This window comes from Cyprinodon tularosa, unplaced genomic scaffold (genome assembly GCF_016077235.1).
Source record: "Cyprinodon tularosa strain WSP-4 unplaced genomic scaffold, ASM1607723v1 ctg289, whole genome shotgun sequence".
NCBI lineage: Eukaryota > Metazoa > Chordata > Actinopteri > Cyprinodontiformes > Cyprinodontidae > Cyprinodon > Cyprinodon tularosa.
Genome location: NW_024038995.1, coordinates 766,091 through 787,542, shown reverse-complemented (window position 1 = coordinate 787,542; position 21,452 = coordinate 766,091). Strand labels below are relative to the sequence as shown.

The following is a 21,452-nucleotide window of genomic DNA, read 5'->3' as shown; positions in this document are numbered from 1 at the left end:
GATTCTTATACGAAAAAATAAATCCTTAAAGGAGGGAATGAAATAAATGTGCAAAAATAAACTAAATCGCTCAGATTCACGACCTTCTGGTTCAGTTAAACGTCATTAATCAGTTACAGCGTCAAAACACTCGTGAGGAATACAGTGTCAGTTCATGTACAATAAACTCTGTCAGGTTTTGAGTTACCGATTAAAAAATAAAATAAAATCAGACAACAGAAGAGGTTGTAGAAGTTAAAACATTAGAAAACATCTTTAGGCAACAAACTAAAATGCAAAATTTGAATCTTGTTTCCTTCAACCATTATTTAAGGGTGTAGGAGGGTGGGGGGAAATAAACAAATGATGTTGCTACACGGAAGAGAGTCGGAGGATTCACACCTCAGCGTGATTCAGAGGAATCACTAAACCAAACGGTCCCACTGGACACCGAGAGGAAGTCAGAGTACCCAGAGAGAACCCACTAATGCAGGAGTCTGCACCCCTTCAAATATTAAGAGCCATTTGACAACAAAATACAATTATTTTGTTAAATACCTGCAATAGGAAAATGAGTGGCCATTTTATTTGACGATACTTTTATTTGCATTTTTAGTTTTTAACTCTTCGACACCAAATGCATCATATTTTAGTTTTTTTAAGCGCTTACATCATCAGTGTGTTATCTTAATTCTAGGAAAAAAACAGATTTATACAATCAGATTTATTTGAACAAAAAAAATCCATAATAAATTGCAGAGAAATGCCTAATGTATCACAAATGACACAAATAATTGATCAAACTTAAAGTTTTTCAAATTATTTCAAATTGTTCTTTTAATTTGTCAGAATGTTTAATGAAATTAATAAAATAATAAAAAGTGTAATTTTTTTTGTCACTTATTTCATAAGGTAGGCTTTACAGGGTAAAATAGATAAATGTTTCATAATTTTTCCTATTTAGGATACTATTTTATGCAAAAAAAACCCCACAGAAATATAGAAACATATTAAAAACATATTTCTGGTACGGTCATTCTGTTGTCTGTATAAAGTAAAAGGTATTTGTCAATACACTATATCCTGAACAGTAAGTTGGTGCTTTAAAGTTTTTAGCCACAGTGAAAAGCCATTGTAGAGTGAAAAGAGCCACTTGTGGCTCCAGAAGCGGAGGCTGCAGACTCTGTTCTACTGCGTAGGTAGATCCTGCAGACTGAATGCAAAGTGTCCCTTGGCTGGGGAATACAAAGCTATAACTGACAGCAGCAGGTTTTAGTCTATTCAATAACTAGATAGTGGCTTTCGTTTAAATGTATGAGCTGAATAATTCATTTTTGAAGATGTCCTGTTTTGCATATTACCTGAAACATGGCACTGGTGGTTTGTTGGCATCTTCATGGGTCAAATTTTCATAAACACGTTTTTAAGGAGCCTCGTCACGCACTATGACATTTCTACTCCAGCTGCACAAAAACATTCTGATAGAATTATTGCACCTCATTGAATTAGGATACTCTACTTCTGGTTATCACTGTTTTTGATCCAACTTAAGAGTTTTCTGTATACAATAAAAGACTCAGTGAGGTCAAATGCTCTTGTTATGGTAAATACAGTCATAAAACACAAGATAGGTCAGGTTAGGTCTTCATTTAAAACCTTAAACATAAGTATTTACGCATCCCTCAGAGAACACATTCTGTGAGGTTGGCTGTGCCTATACGTCCTGTCCCCCAAAGGATTCTGGGAATCATTTTAGTTCATTGTGGCTAGATGAATGTCAGGATGTCCCTATACTAAAGGAACCATCCTTACTGACAGCTACACTTCTGCTTGGGCTGAAGAGTCTTTATCGATTTGCAGCATTCAGACCAAACCATTGACTATGATCACATCCCTTTAAATCAATACATCAATGTTTTTCCAAATGGATAAAAAAAATAAAATATAGGAGAAACATCTTGAGTGAAAAATACAAAGATTTTTTTTCCAAGTTCTGACATTGATTTAAACGCTAGATTACAATCGTCCGACGCCTCAGATACCGTTTGACATCATCCCCGTGTTCAGTTTCATAAAGAACGATTTGAGCTTGCACAGCCGGCACGTCGTCTTCTTCCTCTTCTTCTTGGTGCTCCTGCCTTTCTTATAAACCCCCTGATATTTTCCCTCCTCCTCCTCTTCGTCGGCCCAGGGTACCCAGGCCTCTCCGTGCCTGCTGGGGTTGGCCCGGGGATCGTCCGGAGGGAAGTATACCGGCACAGCTGTCTGGTTGTAGTAGGCCAGTCGGGCTAACAGCTGCTGGACAACGTCTGGCCTCTGATCTGCCAGGTCCTGCCTCTCGAACGGGTCGGCGGTGATGTTGAAGAGCCAGATGTTTTTGTGGGCGGGGGATTTGTAGAGAGGGGATGAGGAACGTTCAAGGTTCCACCAGCGACCAGGAAGAGTGGGAAGCATCTGAAAATCAAGGTTTAGGATTATTTTAAAGTCGTAGGGAAACGGCTGTTCCAACCGTTGCATTTCCGAATTCTCCTGAGTGGTGCACGACTTTACACGAGTGAATAAAGTGAATGTGATTGGTTGATTATCGAGGGGAAAGGATTGTTGTGGCAGAAGGTTCGCAAGCAAGTTTGATTGTAGCCGGTGTCTTCGAAGCATCTTGCTAACCAGTTAGCAACTTAGTGCTAGTAGGTTCCAAATGGGAAATTCCATTGGGACCAAGTAGCACTAAATTGGTGACTTAGAAACGACACTGTCAAGGAACGCTATGGACAGAGGAAACATGCAAGAGGAGGAGAGTTTTGTGTTGGAGGTCGTGGATGAGTCTCCTCCGTCATACATTTTTTATTTAGAGGAGGAAAGCGGGGATGAAGATTTTGAGGAAGAGGACGCCAGGGCGGCAGAAGCTTGGTTTGGTGTAGAAGGCTTACAGCCGTATATGTTTGAGCCCTCGCCTCGCAATGCTGCCAGTTCTGTTAGCTCTACGCCTGCTGAAGACACAGACGTCCATCCCTGTGAACACTGGGACGGAACTCAAAGGGAAAGGAAAATGATTCTTATTTCAACCGTTGCTTATATTAGCTGCGACATATGAATCAAGATGCTATGACCGAAAAAATTTGATTGACAGATGACCGTTGATATATGATCGAATTTAGGTGTACAGGCTGATGTATAACTAACTGGCCTGCATAACATAGCAAAAATAAACACAGATTTTGTTTTTTTTTTGTTTTTAGGGCAATAGTGGCTCGTTTTTTTTTTATGGACACTAGGCTGACAGCAAAGGGGGTTTTGAGAGAGGGGAAGCGACATGTGGGAAAGGACCACAGGACAGATTCGAACCTGGGTCGCCCGTGTTGAGGACTAAGGCCTCTATACATGGGTCGTGTGTGCGAACCACCAAAGCACGCCCCAAAATAGCACAGATTTTAAGACAGGACCTTTTTAAAAAACAGAAATTTTCCAAGTTTTGGGACAATATTGTTTGTACATTTATATACATGTTTACGCAAGGATGATTTGACATTTAAATATGATTTCCCTATGACTTTAACCGGAAAAAAAAAATCCAGAAGATTATGAAGAACTTTCTAAAGTACCTGCAGAGGAACCCAGTCTCCATGACCTGGATCTCCTGTTAACAGCTTCCAGTCTCCAACCCTGATGGCAGCCTGCACAGATGGGTCCCATAATTGAGAAGGTAGAGACTGAGCTCTGGGTGTGGGGGTTTCATACTGGTTCTGGAGCAATGCCTGTTTGGACTTGGGCTTTAACTGGACTTTGAGTTGTTTCTTTGATTTGGTCTTAGCTGGTCTAGACTGAGACAGGTTGTGGTCCTGTAAGGTGGTCCTCTTGGATTTGGTCTTAGATTTATGCCAGAAAGCACCCGATGCTGACGGAGTCCCACTGCTCTGGATCTTTGGTTTGCTGTGGAGTTTGGTCCGATGTTGGGATTTGGGTTTAGCCTTGGATTTTGGAGCCAGCTTTGTTTTTGGGCCGGGTTTCAGCTCCACTTTGGGAACAGGTTTTGATTTTTTAGACTTTGGAGCAGGATTAGAGAAGATCTGGGGTTTCTTGGTGGTCTTTAACTTGGTCTCTGGCTTTTGATTTGGTTTCTGCTTCAAAACCTTTTTCTTCTTCTTTGGCTTTTTAAATGCCTTTCCTTTGGATGGCCCCCCTACCACATCAAATCAAACAAACAAAAACCACATGTAAGCAATCAATCTTTTAAGAAAAATGCCCAGAAGGATAACAGCAAATTATTAGTTTAAAAACAAAACAAAAAAACAGTATGTTAAATTCACAAGGATAAAACCGTTTCATGCAGCAGGAAGCTAAATCTCTGCTTTTAAAGAGGCTGAATTCTTTTCAGAGTCTGGAAAGTTTTTCAGCTCTCATTTCATGCAGTTTACCTGCAGCTGCTTTCTTTCCTGGCTGGTCACCCCGGCTCTTGGTTTCGGTCGGATGTTTGTGCAGCGGGTCGATGTTGTGGAGAACCTCTCTACGCGGAGACTCCTTCCCCTCGCTGATGGTGGGCCAAACATCAAACCCGTCCAGACCCTGGCTCTGGGCCACAAACACACACATAAGCAAAGGATTATGCAGGGAAAAATACTCCTTAATTTCTAAATAGAATAAAGAAAAAGACACAATTTAATTTATTTCCTAAATTCAAAGCTTCATTGATGTTTTAGAGAAACATGGACTTTATTTTTTCCAAGGTGATAAAATCTGGGAACTCATGGAGTTTGCCATCATACATTCAAAAGTGAAAATGTTTTTACTGAAAGCCTGAAAATCAAAGGAACTTTGAATAAACTCCAGAAATAAACAGTGCAATAAGATGTAAAGAAATTCTTTAGTTTCTAAACTGACCTGGCTTATGTTGCCTCCGGCCAGTCCCACCAGTGTAGGGAACCAGTCAGTGATGTGGAGCAGAGCTTTGGAGACCCGCCTCCTTCGTTTCAGCAGTGGGCTGTGTACAAACGCCACTCCACGGACTCCGCCCTCCCAATAAGTGCCCTGAAAAACAAGCCACAGTGTTTACCTGGAGATCTGGTGATTCATACTGCAGAGCTCGTATCTGTGCATCAGTAACTCGGATGCTGTTAGAAACATGGAGAGAAAGAGAGAGGTTCAAAAGAAACACACAAAAATTTAAATATTTTCATTAGATGGGATTTTTTTGTTATTTCCGTAGGTTTAAGTTTCAGTTCTCTTAGCTTTGGTTTCATTTAAAATACTAAAATACTCAATGTGAGTGTAATTTTTCTATGGAAGGAAGGCTTTAAATATAGGAAGGCAAGGATGAAGGATAGAATACTAGGAAATAATACGTTATAAAAGATACAAGGTAGGAAAGAGGACACAGGTTAAAGGAAATGTACAAGGAAAGAGGAAGGAGAGAGCTGCAGGATGAAAACGGTTTGAGAAAGGGAGCAGAATACATGAAAGGAATGAGGAAAGGACAAAAAGTGGGAAAGAAATGGTAAATGGCATGTACTTATATAGCGCCTTTATTCAAGTTAGGAGACTTGACCAAAGCGCTTTACACTACATTCATTCACCCATTCACACACACACTCACACACTGATGGTGGCAAGCTACATTGTAGCCACAGCTGCCCTGGGGCTCACTGACAGAAGTGGGGCTGCCGTACACTGGCGCCACCGGGCCCTCTGACCACCATCAGTAGACAATGCAGGTGAAGTGTCTTGCCCAAGGACACAACGACAATGAAAGTCGGAGTCGGGGCTTGAACCGTCAACCCTTCGATTACAGGGCAAACTCCTCCATCCAACGCCACTGTCGCCCTAAAATATAAAAGGAAGGAAGAGAACAAGGAGGGAATAAAGGGTGCAAGGAGAGGAGGCTGGAAGGAAACAAGGATGGAATGAAAAAAGGACACAGGGAAGGTGGTAAAAGAAGAAGGTCACCAGGAAAGTAGACAATACAGAGTGAGAGGAAGAAATGAAAGGATGAAAGAATGAAGGGAGGAAGGAAGCAAGGAAAGAAGGATACAACATATACACAAGAAAGGAAGGATACGTGAGAGGAAATGACAAAGGATACAGGCATGAAAGCAGTGGAAATAAAAGCCTGGAAAGAAAAAAATGAATACTATGAAAGAAGGAAATAAGAACAGACACAGTGAAGTAAAAAAGGTTACAAGGAAGCAAGGGGAACATTAAAAAGAGGGGCAGGGGGGATAGAAAGGTATGAGGGACACAAGGAAGAACCCAAACATAGATCAAGGACCCAAGTTAGGAAAGATGACAGAAGGAAGGTAGGAAATAAGGAAATATGGAGGGCATGGAACATGGAAGAGCAATGCATTGCAGTATTGAGATTGGGAATAAAAGAAAAACAAAATATTTTCCACTTATCCAAGCCTAGATGATACTGAAATAATATCTTTGATGTTTATCAGTCTGATTATCACAGCTCTAATAATTATACCTAGAACATTTATAAAAAGAAAGCACAAATATAGCATTAACACCAGCTAAATATATTAAAAGTCGTCAAGTTAAATCCGGTATCATACAGTCTACAAGTCTATTAATTACTAAGGCGTTTTCTCCAGTAAAGCCTGCAATCAGCTGTTTAACAATCATTCAGCTCATAGATAAGATTACTGGCTCAAGTTTGAAAACATTTCCTTCCTTTGTCTCTCATTGCAGCTCAAAGCTATTTGCCGTAAACAAGGGAATCCCTGCGTATCAAGAGCTGGGGGAAGCAGAACATCTGTAACCAGTGAGGGTTTATTTCATTAAAAGTAAAGAAGAACATCTTTAATTTCCTTGTGGATCATTTAAATAAGGGGTAATCCTAATTGTCAATCATTCTGGTGATATGTTTACAGAGCTGTCAATGCTCACCCACTGGGTGTGAGACTCACTCATCTCAGTGTTTTCACACACTCAGTCACACCCCAGATCCCCAATTTCTCACGCTAAAATACGACAGACATTAAAACTCAGCTCCATTCCACTTATTTATATATAAAAATTCCATGCTGATAAAAAACCAGTCCGCGTTTTCAACACAACCTTAGCACTAACACATAATGCAATGCCAGGTTTATATCCAGTCTGTATTTTGGCACCAGCCCACCTATTCACTGTGCTGACAGCAACAGAGGTGAGGGACCTGCGGCAGATAGTGAAAAAATGCCAGGATTTCTGAGCAGTTATTACGAGGTATGTAGGCAAGGCAAGGCAAGGCATATTTATTGTATAGCACAATTCAGTACAAAGACAATGCAAAGTTCTTTACATGATTAAAATATAGGAAAATAAGTAAAGAATCAAAGGAAGTATGAAAAAATAAAAAAAATAAAAAATGCAGAAACAAAAAAGAATATTAGAAACAGTTGGACTAAAGAAAATAAAAAAGTTGAACTAATGATGTTTCAGTTAAACTGTTGAACTAGAACAGGCGAAGGCAATCCTAAACAAATGTGTTTTTAGTCTTGATTTAAAGGAACTCAGGCTTTACGCACTTTTACAGTTTTCTGGAAGTTTGTTCCAGATAAGTGGAGCATAGGAACTAAATGCTGCTTCTCCATGTTTAGTTCTGGTTCTAGGTATGCAGAGCAGGCTGGAGCCAGAAGACCTGAGTGGTCTGGAGGGTTGATACACTGATAGCAAATCTGTGATGTATTTAGGTGATAAGCCATTCGAGATTTATAGACTAAAAGAAGTATTTTAAACTCTATTCTCTGAGATACAGGCAGCCAGTGTAAGGACTTTAGAACTGGGGTGATGTGCTCTACTTTCTTAGTCTTAGTGAGGACACGGGCAGCAGCGTTCTGGATCAGCTGCAGCTGTCTGATCCACTTTTTAGGCAGACCTGTGAAAACACTGTTGCAGTAATCAATTGGACTAAAAATAAACGCATGGATTAGTTTTTCCAGATCATGCTGAGACATTAGTCCTTTAATCCATGACATGTTTTTCAGGTGATAGAAAGCAGATCTTGTAATTGTCTTTAAATGCTTTTGGAGGTTCAAGTCTGAATCCAGCACTACACCTAGATTTTTGTCATTTTAATTTCATCTTATTTTATCTGCACTAAGATAATTTAATTTGTAAATTAATGTTAATTTAATTTAAGCAGTCTATTTAAGCAGTCTAGTGTAAGTGTAGGATCACATTAAAAGTTTTTTTTTGTATACCTAGGGCTTTTTGTTTTTTTACTGCGCTTTACTCCTTGTTTGCTTAAGTTGATCCTCTTGATTTAGTCCATGTTTTGCTCACAAGTTAAATAATTATTGCTCAGTTTACTTTAATAATCCCTGGTTGGATTTTAGGACTATTTAAACCAACACTAAACTAAACTAAATTCTTAAAGCTTTCAGGTTTGCCTCACAAACCCATAGGAGGTCCACAAATTGAAAAAGAACCATCGCATTTTATTTTTCAAAAGATCAGCCAGCCAAGAAAAGACCAACCGCATTCAGAGAGGATGTGCAGAACAACTCAGTTATCCAGGATTGATGTAAGAGGAACTACAGGGATGTTCTCATTTTATTATCAGTTATCTTCATCTATTCCTTTTTATTCTTATTTTGGTCCATTGAATATTTTTAAAAACTTGATTTCCATCACATCCACCAAAATCAAACATCTACAGAAGTGCTGTCTCCTCTCATAGTGAGTTTTTATAGAATATACAGCCTTTTAGCAGAACTGAATTTATTTGCTGTTTTGTGTTTTGTCAGTTGTAAAAAAACAACAACAAATAATAAGACAATAACTTAAGATTTTTAATCCTTAGCCTATTACCAAATATTCATACACAGTGTAGTTTGCACAGGATTCAATTTCACTGGTTCCTGTATTAGTGTCAGTAATCCAAAAATAACTTATTAGTTACCTATTTGTTATGTTACTTGAATTGCATAGAATAATTAATGAAATTCTTAGTTTACAGTATATTTAAGATGCAAGTATTTTAGTATGGTCCATTTTCCACATAACTACAGATCACTTATCTTTACACAGTAACATTTACTTAGCTATAAAAATTCAACATTTTACAACTTTGTTTCAGTTAAATCCTCTGAAAACCTCCAACCTATAGCTGCGCCTGTCCTTATCTAACCCTGACCAGGCTTGCATGTCCAAATTCTTTCAAATTCTCACTCCAAGGTTTGGTGAAAAGTTGGCAGCCCTGTGTTTATGTAAGGCCATCCAATGTGTTCGTCCCATCAGCTATATTTTTTTTTGCGCATGCGCACTTTCAGGCGTATATCTGTGGTCATTGAAGCTCACCTTTCTCACAGCGGTTCTTTGAAAATGGCTGAATGTCGTAAGAGAAAAAATGTCTACGCAGTGTTTGAGAAGAAAAGAATGGCCTCAGAAGAGGCAGATATATCCCAGAGTTCTCCATGCAATGCATTATCTGATTTTTTGTCCCAGCGGCCCGCTGTGACTTTTAACAAAGATGGCGCAGGTACCGCCCAATGGAGGAGGAGTTACATGACCAATGGAGAAGTGATCATCTGTCCAAAAGGTACGTTGACTGAGTTTGCCATAAAGTCCACTATATAGTCCCCGCTCTATATAATGATTGAGGGATTTAGGGGTTAGGATGGACGTTCAGACACAGTAAGATTGTATGACCTATGACAACAGTAACTTTTAAACAGAGCGTGCACGAGGAGAAATGGGCTTGTGCTCTCGCACAAGCATTTTCTTTAAAGTGTGGAGGGTGGGTCTTTTAAAAAATTTGAGAAAACAATACCTCTATGTAGGACTTTAAACCATAGAAGTAGTGTGCCATTTTTTCTTAGCACAATTGAAGCTCTACCTGTTTAATACCTTAAAATTGGAAACCCACCCAGATCTACCATTAACAAGGTCAAATAAAAACCTCCAGATGGAGCTACTTCCACCTTTCTGCCTCGTAGCGGCCAGTTGCTTCCTCCGGTGAACGGCTGGGCTCCATTGTCAGTGGAGTAGATGATCACACTGTTCCTGTAGTAGCCGTACTTTCTGAGGGCGTAGGTGACATTTCGGACGGCCTCGTCCACCGTGGAGACCATGGCAGCGAACTTCCTCCTGGCAACGTTAGCCATGTCCCGGTAGGGATAGATGTAGGACTTGGGAGGCTGCAGAGGGGTGTGGACTGCCTGGAGGAATATCATTTATACTTTTCATTTACATGTTTCATCACAGCTTATAAAAAAGGCTACTGAAGATGTCAAGATGTTTATTTCTAAGACATCCCAAATCACAGTCAGAGAAGAGAAGTTAAAACACATCAAATATAAATAAATGCAAGTTTAAATAACTCTTCCTGTGTCTGGTTTTAATTATGCAGCTGTTTGAAAATGGAAAAATGTTTCTCAAAATGGGACTCAGATGTTAAAGTCGTAGGGAAACAGCTGTTCCAACTGTTGCATTTCCGAATTCTACTGATTGGTGCACGACTTTACACAAGTGAATAAAGTGAATGTGATTGGTTGTTTATCAAGGGGGCGGGATTGTTGTGGCAGAAGGTTCACAAGCACATTTGGTTGTGGCCGGTTTGTCGGAAGCATCTTGCTAACCAGTTAGCAACTTAGTGCTAGTAGGTCCCCAGTGGGAAATTCCATTGGGACCAAGTAGCACTAAATTGGTGACTTAGAAACGACACTGTCAAGGAACGCTATGGACAAAGGAGACATGCAAGAGGAGGAGAGTTTAGTGTCGGAGGTCGTGGATGAGTCTCCTCCGTCATACATTTTTTATTTAGAGGAGGAAAGCGGGAAGAAGATGTTGTGAAAGAGGACGCCAGGGCGGCAGAAGCTTGGTTTGGTGTAGAAGGCTTACAGCCGTCCATGTTTGAGCCCTCGCCTCGCAACGCTGCCTGTTCTGTTAGCTCTACGCCTGCAGAAGACACAGACGTCCATCCCCGTGAACACTGGGACGGAACTCAATGGGAAAGGAAATTATTCTTATTTCTTGTTTGAACCGTTGCATATATTAGCTGCGACATATGAATCAAGATGCTATGACCCAAAAAATGTGATTGACAGATGACCGTTGATATATGATTGGTCGAATTTAGGTGTTCAGGCTGAGGTATAACTAATTGGCCTGCATAAGACAACGAAAGAAAACCCACAGATTTTAAGACGGATTTTCTAAATTTTTGGACAATATGGTCTGATAAAGAGTACATTTATATACATGTTTAAGCCAAAATGATTTGACATTTAAATATAATTTCCCTATGACTTTAAAGAGCAGCCAGAGAGGCTCTTTAATAAACACCGTGTCCACCAGGCTGTGATATCCTGGCTTCACCATCGTCTCTCAGAGCCATACCTGCAGGGAAAGCAGCAGGAAGAGCGGCCTGTCCGTCAGGCTGTGACTCTCCAGGATCTTTCGGGCTCTCTGGGTGAACAGCGTCGTGGAGTATTTTCCTTCCCGGCCCCATGCTACGTTCTCATTATCATGGAGGTCGTAGCCACACAAACCAGGGCCGTCGCAAGATCTATAACTGAAAAGTAGATGGAGCAGGTAAAAGTAAGCAGAGGAAAACTAGATTCACTTTTTTTTTTGTTCTGGTAGTTACTTTATGCTAACCTGTAATAATCCACGCTCCCCGTTAAGGAACCAAAGAAAGTGTCAAAACCTTTCCTGGTGGGTAGACAGGCTTTCCTGCAGAACAAGTAAAAGGACCATCAGATTTTGTAGATTTTCGAGACCTTTGAAAGAACACTGCATCATTTAGTCAAAGGTTTACAGGTGCAGCTCTAACAATGGCTATATTTCTTGCACCATTATCACCATGAGTTAGAAAAAATATTTAATAGGTGCTATATGGAGCTTAAATATTATGTAGGGCAATAATAAAATAAAATCATGTATATAATGCAAGGCTCAAATTGTTTTACCTGTGAAATTAATATAGTTTTCCTCTGACAAAAACTCATCTCATTATTTGTGCAGTAGTTTTTTTTTTTCAGAGTGAATAATCAGAGGACACCTGCAGACGCTCCATCTCACCTGTAGAAGCCCAGGTGCCACTTCCCGACCATGTGTGTGGCGTAGCCAGCCTCGCGGAGCCTCTCAGGCAGGGTGTCCATGTTTGAGGGCAAACAGCTCGGCTGCCTGGGTCTGATAATAGAGTGCTGTAATCCTGTGTGGATCTGATATCTCAAAGAAAACAAGATCTGTCGTTTATCCCTCACAGTAAGACAACAGCAATCATCAGCTGAGCGGTCACGGGAATGTTTCAACGCTTGAATTAGAGCCTCTGGCTCAGCTGCCATCGGTTGTTTGCTCAGTCTCTCTAAAGCATCTGTTACCCATTAAAGGAACTCGCATGTGAGCACAGCTGTTGGTAATTGGCAGGATTAACATCAGTTGGATGAAGGACACAATCAAATAACATGAATAGCCTCAACACTGCATGAACGACTGACAGTAAACAACAATATCTGGCTAGATGTTTAAAACACGTGTTGAATTCCCAGAAGCAATTTCTCCAGAACTCTTTAAAACTGGGTTAAACATAAAAAAAAAATGTTTTAATTTACGAAGACAAATGTTTCAGCTAGCTGCAGTTCTGTATTTGAGCCACTAGATGTCACTGGATCCCCTATTTTTATTTTTTTTCCTTTTAATTACTGGATTGATTTTTGCTTTTTATTAAGTTTCCAACCAAACATGAATTTGACTCAGTATTTATTGTGTATATATCAGCAGAACATAAAATGTCTGGATGACATTAAATCGTCCAACTAAACCAAATAAATGAGAACCCTCTCTCACATTAAGGATGCACCCAATGGAGTCTGGACTGTAAGGAAGAAAACAAGGCTAATGGAAAATGTGCCTTCATAATCTTGTTCCAGTTAGTTAAAGTGTTGTGCATACCTTCCAGTGATGAGTTGGCTTCGTGATGGAGTACAGATGGGTTGAACATAGTAATTTTCCAGTATCACCCCCTCTGCTGCCAGTTTGTCCAGGGTTGGGGTCTTGATGGTGGGGTTGTGGTAACCAATGTCATTGAAGCCCTGCCAACGATTGATGTCTGCTTTATTCTTGTGCAGAAGCTACATTAACTTCCGCACTTTGATTTTATTCAGCTTTATTTTTCCATAGATGCCCTTCGATTTCCCTTGTTTTTATACAGGATTCCTGGTGCTTTTTTTTATTGTTTTCAGATGGCCAGGTGTTGCTGCAGTAAGAAACCCCAAATCATAACACTTCCACCATCATGCCTAACAATTAGTATTAGTTTTTTTTATTTCCTGGATGGTGTATTATTTTTCCAGTCATGTTCCAAGTTATTTCTTCAATTAGATTAGAGACTGATTTGTCCAAATAGCAATATTTTAGAAGTGCTACTTTTTGTCTCTGGTCCAAAAGAACCTGTAAAGCTCCTAGAAAAGTTGAACTTTTGCCAACTCTACCTGAATGTACAGAAATATACTTTTATTTACATTGCTGTAGGTCCTATGAGAAAATTTTGGGATTCTTCTCCCTGCATCTTATGGTCTACTTGTAGGCTGAACAGGTTGGTTTGTGCTCGTGCAGCTATAGTATGTAATTTTACCATCCACACAACTACAGGTGGTTTCCACGCACACAGTTCCAAGAGGAAAAACATGGTGGACGAGGAACAGTCCGGACTCACAAGGGTTTGGAACTAAAAAACATCAATTGATTTGGCCCATAAGCATCACAGTGAACAGCAGACTGTGAACAACACTTAGAAAAATATTATCATTATTGCTTGACATGAAGAAAAGGCATTAAAATACTGGAAACAACTGTATTTTCAATTTCTACATGTAGTGCCTACAAGGAAATGTTTTAAAGAATGACTGATTCAAAATTCTGAGATTTCTCTAAATCCTTCATTAGCCCCACAACCTCTCTGAAGGCCTCAGACAGGTAAGTGAATCTCACCAGTGTTAAGGCAAATTCTCTGTCAATGTTTATGTTAATGTCAATTTTGTGAGTATAGTAGATGTAAGAACTACAGTTTGACTAAAGTCCTTCACATAAAAGGGTCACGCTGAATAAATAAAATCAGAAAACACCTATTAAACCAACCAATGTAGGATTAATAGAGAGTTAAGTATGGGCACATCACAACCTAGCAGGTCTGATTTAAATCAGACTAAACTTAAGTTAAAAGTCAATGTGAATAATGAGCATTAGGAGGGATTTAAAGGACTGGAGAGACTCAGCAGTAGGAATATTCAGGACTGGGGGCTGTGCTTGGAGATTTCTCCGCTCTATTTGAGTTGTAAAAGTTTACGAGATCAGTTAAATAACATGATGCCAAATCAATAATAATTTTTAGAGAGTAAAATGATCTTGAACTTTACACGAAAATTAAAATGCAGCCAGTATAACTGTGCTAGAACTGGAGTGATGAGGTCAAGCCTTCTGGTAGACAATTCAGCATTGTTTGGGACTAATGCCAAGTCCAAAAGTGGTGACAGTAATCTGGCTTAAAACTTTCCTTTTTGAGTTTATAGTTATAGTAGCTCAGGTTATCCACTGCTATCTCTATAGTTATGCTGCTATAGGCTTAGACTGCCGGAGGACATAGGGACCCCTTTTTAATCATTCTGCTTTATCCTATTTCTATTCTCCCACTGCAGAATTCTTTTGTTCAATTTCTAATGTTATGCTCTCTCTGCCTTTTCTCATAGTAGCTTCATCTGGTCTGTTCCTGTTTGGCTGTGACTCCATCCTGAGAGAAATATCAGCTGTTCTGCTGCCATCAACACCTTTGTTTATAGATGTTTGAGCTTGGCCTGTTTTTCATCGTAGTCCTGTTTATCTGACTGACTGCATGTGCTCTCTTTCATCCTCCGACATGAAAGCTGGCTTGGAGCTGCTTGCCTGGCTATGTGTTGCCTGGACTGGCCACCTGTGGAGCTGATTGACAGTTGCCTTTTGTATGTCTGCTTCTTCTGTATGTCTGCTTCTGTCTCCTTGAACCCCAGATGGCCACTCAAACTGAGCCTGGTTCTGCTGGAGGTTTCTTCCTGTTAAAAGGGACTTTTTCCTCTCCAATGTCGCTACAAGCATGCTTAGTGTGAGGCATTGCCTTCTAGTCAATGAGTTGATGCAATCAACTGGTTCTCCCTCCTTCCTTATCTCCTCTAGACATAATGAAGGTAAGGACAAGAGTTTTAAGGTCATAGGGAGGATTTACCTATATGGCCATTTGATGTAAATAATAAATTGAATCTTTGACAACTGTCGAAACTTGCTTTCACATAACATTTTCTTTTCATTCATGCATTTTTCTTTAGTAGGATCAATTACCGCAACAGCGTCTTCACTTGTTTTCCTAAAAGTCCATCATACAGCTGCAGCTGATCCAAAATGCTGCTGCCAGTATTCTCACTAGAACTAAGAAAGTAGAGCACATCAGACCGGTTATGAAGTCCTTCCACTGGCTCCCTGTAGCTCAGAGAATAGGCTTTAAAATCCTTCTGTTAGTCTATAAATCACCGAATGGATCAGCAACTCAATACATAACAGATCTGTTGTCAGTGTATCGACCTCCCAGATCACTCAGGCCTTCTAGTTCCAGCCTACTCTGTACACCCGGAACTAGAACCAAACATGGAGAAGTTGCATTTAGTTCCTATGCTCTACTGACTGGAACAAATTCCAGCAGACTAGAAAAAAGCAGAAAGCCGGAGTTCCTTAAAGTAAAATTAAAAACCCATTTGTTTAGAGCAGATTTGTCAAGTTACAAAGTACAAATACTTCGTTACTGTACTTAAATACACTTTTTAGGTATCTATCATTTCCTCCATTACTCATTTTTCTTCCTACTTCTGACTTCTACTCATTAGATTTTCACACAAGTATCTGTACTTTCTATTCCTTACATTTTTAAAACAGACGTTACTCGTTACTCTTTGCTTCGGTTTAATGTTTATAAATATTTAATTCATGTCATGTGCGCCATCCAATGCAGATCATTGGCTCCATCCACATCTAGTGAAAACAAGTGTTGGATGAATCATATAACGCAAACACTCATTGGTTAGCTAAAGGAAATCATCAGAAGCAAGCAGGTGTTCTTCAAACTGCAAACGTGAATTGTCTATGCCCTGCTACAATGATGGATTCAGAAAAAGATGTAGAAATGTCTGAAAGGTTGGACACAGGCAAATTTTAACTGTTAACTGAGATGTTATTAGTTTAAGCTTGTGATCCAACTGTTTACCTGCTTTTATCATTATTTTTATCTTAACTTCCTTTTTGCAGCTTTTATTTTTATTGCATTTAATTTTTTTAATAATTTGAAGCACTATGAATTGTCTTAGTACTGAGCTGTACTATACAAAGATAGGTGCTTTGCCTTGCCTCAGAACTCTCTGATAATGAGGCCAGAGGAGCGATTAGAAGCAAGAGGGATAGCTAAGGTTATCACATAACAGCTAAGAGGGGTATAGTCAGCAAACGCAATCATTTGATTTTTCTTTGATGTCTTGCAGAGCATTAAAGGGATGCTGAAAGCCGTGAGAGACATCCAGGTTTAAAGGAAAATATATTTGGACATCATCAGCATAAGAAAGTTGAATCTTTATGCTGATGATGTCCAAATATATTTCACTGTCTATAACAGTGATTCCCAGAATTTCCTTCGTTTTCTTTGCTCTCCTTTGGATTATATAGACACAAAAAAATAGCTTTCTGATGGATAAAATCGAAGCCTTTAAGACCAACAATTATTTCAAATAAAAGCCAGAACTGTCAATTGTTTTTTCTGAAAGTTTAAATAGTAAAATACGGTATAATTCAACTAATTTTACCCTAAATAGACTGAAACTAGAGTTGTTTATTGTGAAGGGTGAAATGTCACCACAGTTAATAGTTTACAAATACTGAATACAAGAAGCTCATTGACCAATCCTATTATGCAAACCATCAAGACAGTTAGAATAAATATTTCGTTCTGAAACACGATAGTTCGATTGCTTAGGAGGATAAACCTTTGCAAAACACTCAGAAACTCACTTGATCGTCAATCAGGATGAAGATGATGTGCGGCTGCTTCCTGGTCTTCAGCCCAGTTCCACCGGTCTGAACGTTGGTGTTATTTATTCGGTCTGATTTGGACTGAGCCGACAGGAAGTCCCAGCTGAGGAAAATGGTCAGCAAGGTTAGAGCTGCCCACATCGTTACAGCAGGGCTCCTGCAGGGAAAAACAAAACATTAACACAGGACAAAATAAACACAACAACACAGCAGTGTCTCCAGAAAAGAGGAAGAAAAACACAGAGGGAAATGGAGCTGGAAAAATGTTTGAGTGGGCACTGCTTCACACAAGCATGCCATCGCTGGAGGACCGAGTGCGGATCATAAAACCACATTTGGGATTTACTCGCCAACTTGGCTGAGGCTCTGATCTGAAACTCATCCATCTGTTGGAGCGAGAGCTGAAACTCTCAGGAGGAGGGCCTCTAAAGCCTTTATGAAGCTGGGTAACAACTCCAACAAAGAGCATTGGAAATATATTAGCAGTGGCAGAGAGAGCAGAGACTGCAGGGCCAAGGGTTTCAACACAACCCTTTCATCAGTAGGTGGGATTATGCGACTGGATTAAAATCAGTCAAATCCTTTTAGCAAGAAGAGAAACAGAGATAGTCTACAGATTAATAATAATATATCTGTAAGAGAACCCAGAGGTCATAAAGAACTGTGTATTACTTTACATTTGGCTTTTAAGAGTAGCATAAATCAGCTTGAACTGGGCTGATAAAATATAAGAAACAATAAAAACTGTCTACTACTTTACAGCTGGTTTTTTTTACCTCCAAGGAAAAAACACTCCTAGTTGGTTCTGTTGTTACTTTTTAGAAAAAAGCCAGCAATTTTTTTTTTAACTTGGGAGAAAGTCCAGTTTAAAGACAGAACTGAAGTTGAATCCAGTGTTTTTGCATATTGTGGTTGTTGTTTGGACTCATGTTGAAGCTTAAAGTGAGCCAGATTCCCTTTTGTGCTCACAAAGTTGGCCGATAAAGATAGTTCTGATTTCCGCTTCATGGAGAAACAGAACCTTTGATATAGGAAAGTGGAGGGGCAGCCGAGGTCCACAGCTCCAGTGGGAGACATCTGCTGACAGGCCACCAATTACTGTTTGCTGGAAGCCACGTGGGGGAGAAGAAGAAGAACGCTGCCAAACTTTTGAACTTCTTCACTCTATAATGTTCCACTTTACCCTCGACACTCGATCTCCACTGAGAGATAGTGATGGCCAGTGGCGGATCTAGGCGGCAGCTACTTGGGCTACAGCTAGGGTCCAACCGTCCCTTGAAAAACATATTTAGAAATAGAAGTACGTGTCCCATTTTTAGTGTAAAAGGAACACACTTTGTCCCGTATTCCTGAGAGAGTAAAAAAATAGTCAGTAAAAAGCTAATGGAAAATGAAGAACAAGGGCGCGTTAGATACAAAACTTATAGTAAACTTGTTCCCGGGCCCTGTCCTGCGTTCTGACCAATGAGCTGACAACATATTTATGACGATCTAGAATACCATCATCCCATTGGTCGAGCCAAGTTTTGCTCACAGAGAAGACAGCGGAGACAACAGAGCGGTATGGGGGACGAACTGAGTCATTTAAATGCTGATGCTCCTTTATTCAGCTTTACTCTGCAGCACTCAAACACAAACATACCTCACTGCTGCAAGGGCTCAGAGGAAATGCAAGTGGAAAAAGTAGCCTATCGCCACATGATGTGGCATTGAGATAATGATTTTTTTCTGTTTTACAACTGTGGCCTACAGTCAGTGCATTTAAGTCGCAAATATGTTTACAAGTTTGCAGGTTTGCTGTTGCACCAAAAATTTGCATTATTTATTCATTGTTTTATGTTGCTTTTTACAGTTTGAAGTTAAGCAGGACAGGCTTATGTTTAATGTACTTATTCTGTTCAGCAAAGTTTGTTATTTTGTATTAAAGTGTTCCTGCTGGATATTAAGTTGTTTTCAATGTGTTCATGTCACTCACGAATATGCATCCAATTTAATGCAGATTTGACTCAAATAGTTAAAAAAAATCATTTCACATACATGGGGGCAAAAAAAAACAACAAAAAACACACACCAGGAAGGGTAAAGGCAATCAGCAGGCACGCACATGAGGTGTGCCTTTTTTTTTTCAGGGAGTTGGGAACCCTAGCTACAGCCCTACATGTGTCCCCAAGAGCCTCAGATCTCGCTTCTGAGCTGATCTGAGTAAAATGTGCAGTACTGGAATTCACCAGCATGCGCAGGAAAGCAGCCTGTAGCATTCCCCTGCAGAAGAAGTGTTTTCCTTTCATCGCTGCCAACTTTTAGGAGTCGAGCGCCTCCACGCAAAATTTGAAACGGATAGGCCAGTGGTGGATATCAATGGATTATATCAGGTGGCTAAAATATTTTATCTCCCTCTCAGAACATTGAGAAATAATGATCAAATGTCACCAAATCCACAGGGTCTGTTGTTAATGAAGAGAGGAATAAACACAGTTAAAGAGTTGCAGTTATTTTTATTTCTTCCCATGTTATGGAGGGGGAACAGAATGTAATGTAATGTATGTCTAATTGAATAGACATACATTATTTGTTCTACGTTTTCTCCATCTCTTCTTGTCCCTTTTCTTGTTATTTTCCTCTCTGTGTTTTGTAATCAGCTGACTTTTCATGCTGTCTCAAAAGGAATGAAACTAAGCTCACTTAACCGATTGCTCCTTCCTGTGTTTCCAAAAAGGCGACGTAAAGACATAAAGTAAATAATCCAGTCCTTCTTTCCACTGTAGACAAGCCATGATCTGCTTATCTGTTCTCCAGTTTCCATTCGTATGAAATAATAGCTGCATGAATCATGACAGCAGACATGATAGAGGAGAGCAGGAGGCGGGGGTTACCAATCTACTTGCTCTGGAGAGCAGAGTTCGGTGCGCTAGGTGCTTTTTAAAAATAAAAGCGCTAGAGGGTTCTGAAAAGTCGCTGAATACACCTGTGCCTGAGACACACTTAATATTTAAGCATCCTGATGGCGTTTTAACTAAGGAATTTTTTATCGAAAACATAATTAATGTACACAAATAAGTAATAACTGTATTAAACATACATGTAAAAGGAGTTTTAGGGCCCTCACAGGAACTTGGGGCAACAGGCAACTGCCTAGTTTTGCCTAATGGTAAATCCGCCCCTGGTTCAAATTTAAGTCTAACTTATGGAAACAAATCTGTGTCGCTGGGACTTGAATTAAAAATGCCACTGAAAGTTAAATGTTGTATGTTTGTACTTACTGTTTCAGTATTAAAATATATTCATAACACATTTTTGACCTAAAAAAATAATAATTGTCATTATTTCTACACAGTTGAAATTTCATTTGTTATTTTCTCTTCAAGGTAAAAATTCACATTACTATTTCAAAGTGGTTACATTTTCAATACTTATTTTTTAGTTTAATTTTTAATTTTTAGCTTTTAGAGAAAATAAATGAAATTTCAACTGTGTAGAAATAATGACAATGAATTTTTTTTTAGGTCAAAAATGTGTTATGAATATATTTTAACACTGAAACAGTAAGTACAAACATACAACATTTACATTTCAGTGGCATTTTTAATTCAAATCCTAGCGACACAGATTTACTTCCATACAAACTTGTTGTTCTTATCAAACAAGACTTTAGGAACACTTTCATCTCCTGCAGATTTCTAAGTGTTAAACTTTCTCCTTTGTCCTCAACTTTCATCATTCTAAAGATTAATTCAGAAAATAAGCAGAAAAAAGGCACTAACTTTAGAACAGTTAAGGGTTTATTGATATTTTTTCTAATTAAAATAATTCCTGTCTGCCATGAAACTAAATGTTAAGTTTATATCCTTTAACTTAGTGGACCTTATCTCAGTGTAAAGTTAGAGGAAGGAAAGCAGCAGAATGAAAGTCTAACTAAAGTGTGGCATGTTTGAACTTGTATATAGAACTGAAGGCAGAAGGTAAAGTTGGGTTTTCTAAATGATGAGAAGCAGCTGCCTGTGGTTCCCACTGCTGGAGACTAGAACACATATTTCCTTTGCCTGTGTGTGAATGCGCTCTGGAATAAAGCTGTTTTTGGGTTCATTAGAGGCTTAATCCTCTTTAAATGAGGTGGGTGATCATAATCTTATAATAATGCAGGATAAGAGCTGCAAGAAATGTTGTGAAAGAAAGCTCCCAAATGTAGAATTGATGTTAGAATCAGGCCCAAATCAATACCTCGATGCAGGATCAATAGGAGTGAAGGGCTCTCCTCTGATCTTTGCTCTGCTCCTCTTTACATCCTCATCCTCTCCGCTGTCCTTCCAGCTCCGCCGCGCTTTGCTTGCTGAGAAGTTTGCAGGAGACGCAGCATGTCCTCAAGGTTCTCCCTCAAGCCTTCCTGCCTTCCTTCGGTCTGAGCGTCCCGGCTGCCAAAGAGACGAGAAAGGAGGCATAAAGTTCCCCACAAA

General features: G+C 39.5%; 1 protein-coding gene across 2 annotated transcripts; it reads right to left on the bottom strand.

Moving 5' to 3' along the window:
- Positions 1–980: 980 nt before the first annotated feature.
- LOC119787147 (arylsulfatase I-like) lies at positions 981–21,432 on the bottom strand. Of its 2 annotated transcripts, XM_038290802.1 has the most exons (11): positions 21,220–21,432; positions 16,981–17,158; positions 12,856–12,995; positions 11,983–12,132; positions 11,560–11,634; positions 11,299–11,473; positions 9,882–10,118; positions 4,855–5,001; positions 4,392–4,545; positions 3,579–4,156; positions 981–2,433 (listed from the first exon to the last, which is right to left on the bottom strand). In XM_038290802.1, exons 2-11 carry the CDS (start codon positions 17,140–17,142, stop codon positions 2,014–2,016), a joined length of 2,238 nt encoding a protein of 745 aa, XP_038146730.1. In that variant the 5' UTR covers positions 17,143–17,158; positions 21,220–21,432; the 3' UTR covers positions 981–2,013. The 2 variants fall into 2 exon arrangements, with proteins under 2 accessions (XP_038146730.1, XP_038146731.1); XM_038290803.1 differs by lacking the exons at positions 16,981–17,158; positions 21,220–21,432 and having other exon boundaries at positions 11,983–12,125; positions 12,856–12,994.
- Positions 21,433–21,452: the final 20 nt, after the last annotated feature.

Bases quoted from the DNA above. Each gene is read 5' to 3' on its own strand.
- LOC119787147 (XM_038290802.1), bottom strand. From the start codon at position 17,142: ATGTGGGCAGCTCTAACCTTGCTGACCATTTTCCTCAGCTGGGACTTC. The intron at 11,635-11,982 runs GTGAGATGGAGC...CTTGTTCTGCAG, and splicing joins TGGCACCTGGGCTTCTACAG to GAAAGCCTGTCTACCCACCA. The intron at 10,119-11,298 runs GTATGGCTCTGA...ATATTCCTCCAG, and splicing joins TCCTGCTGCTTTCCCTGCAG to GCAGTCCACACCCCTCTGCA.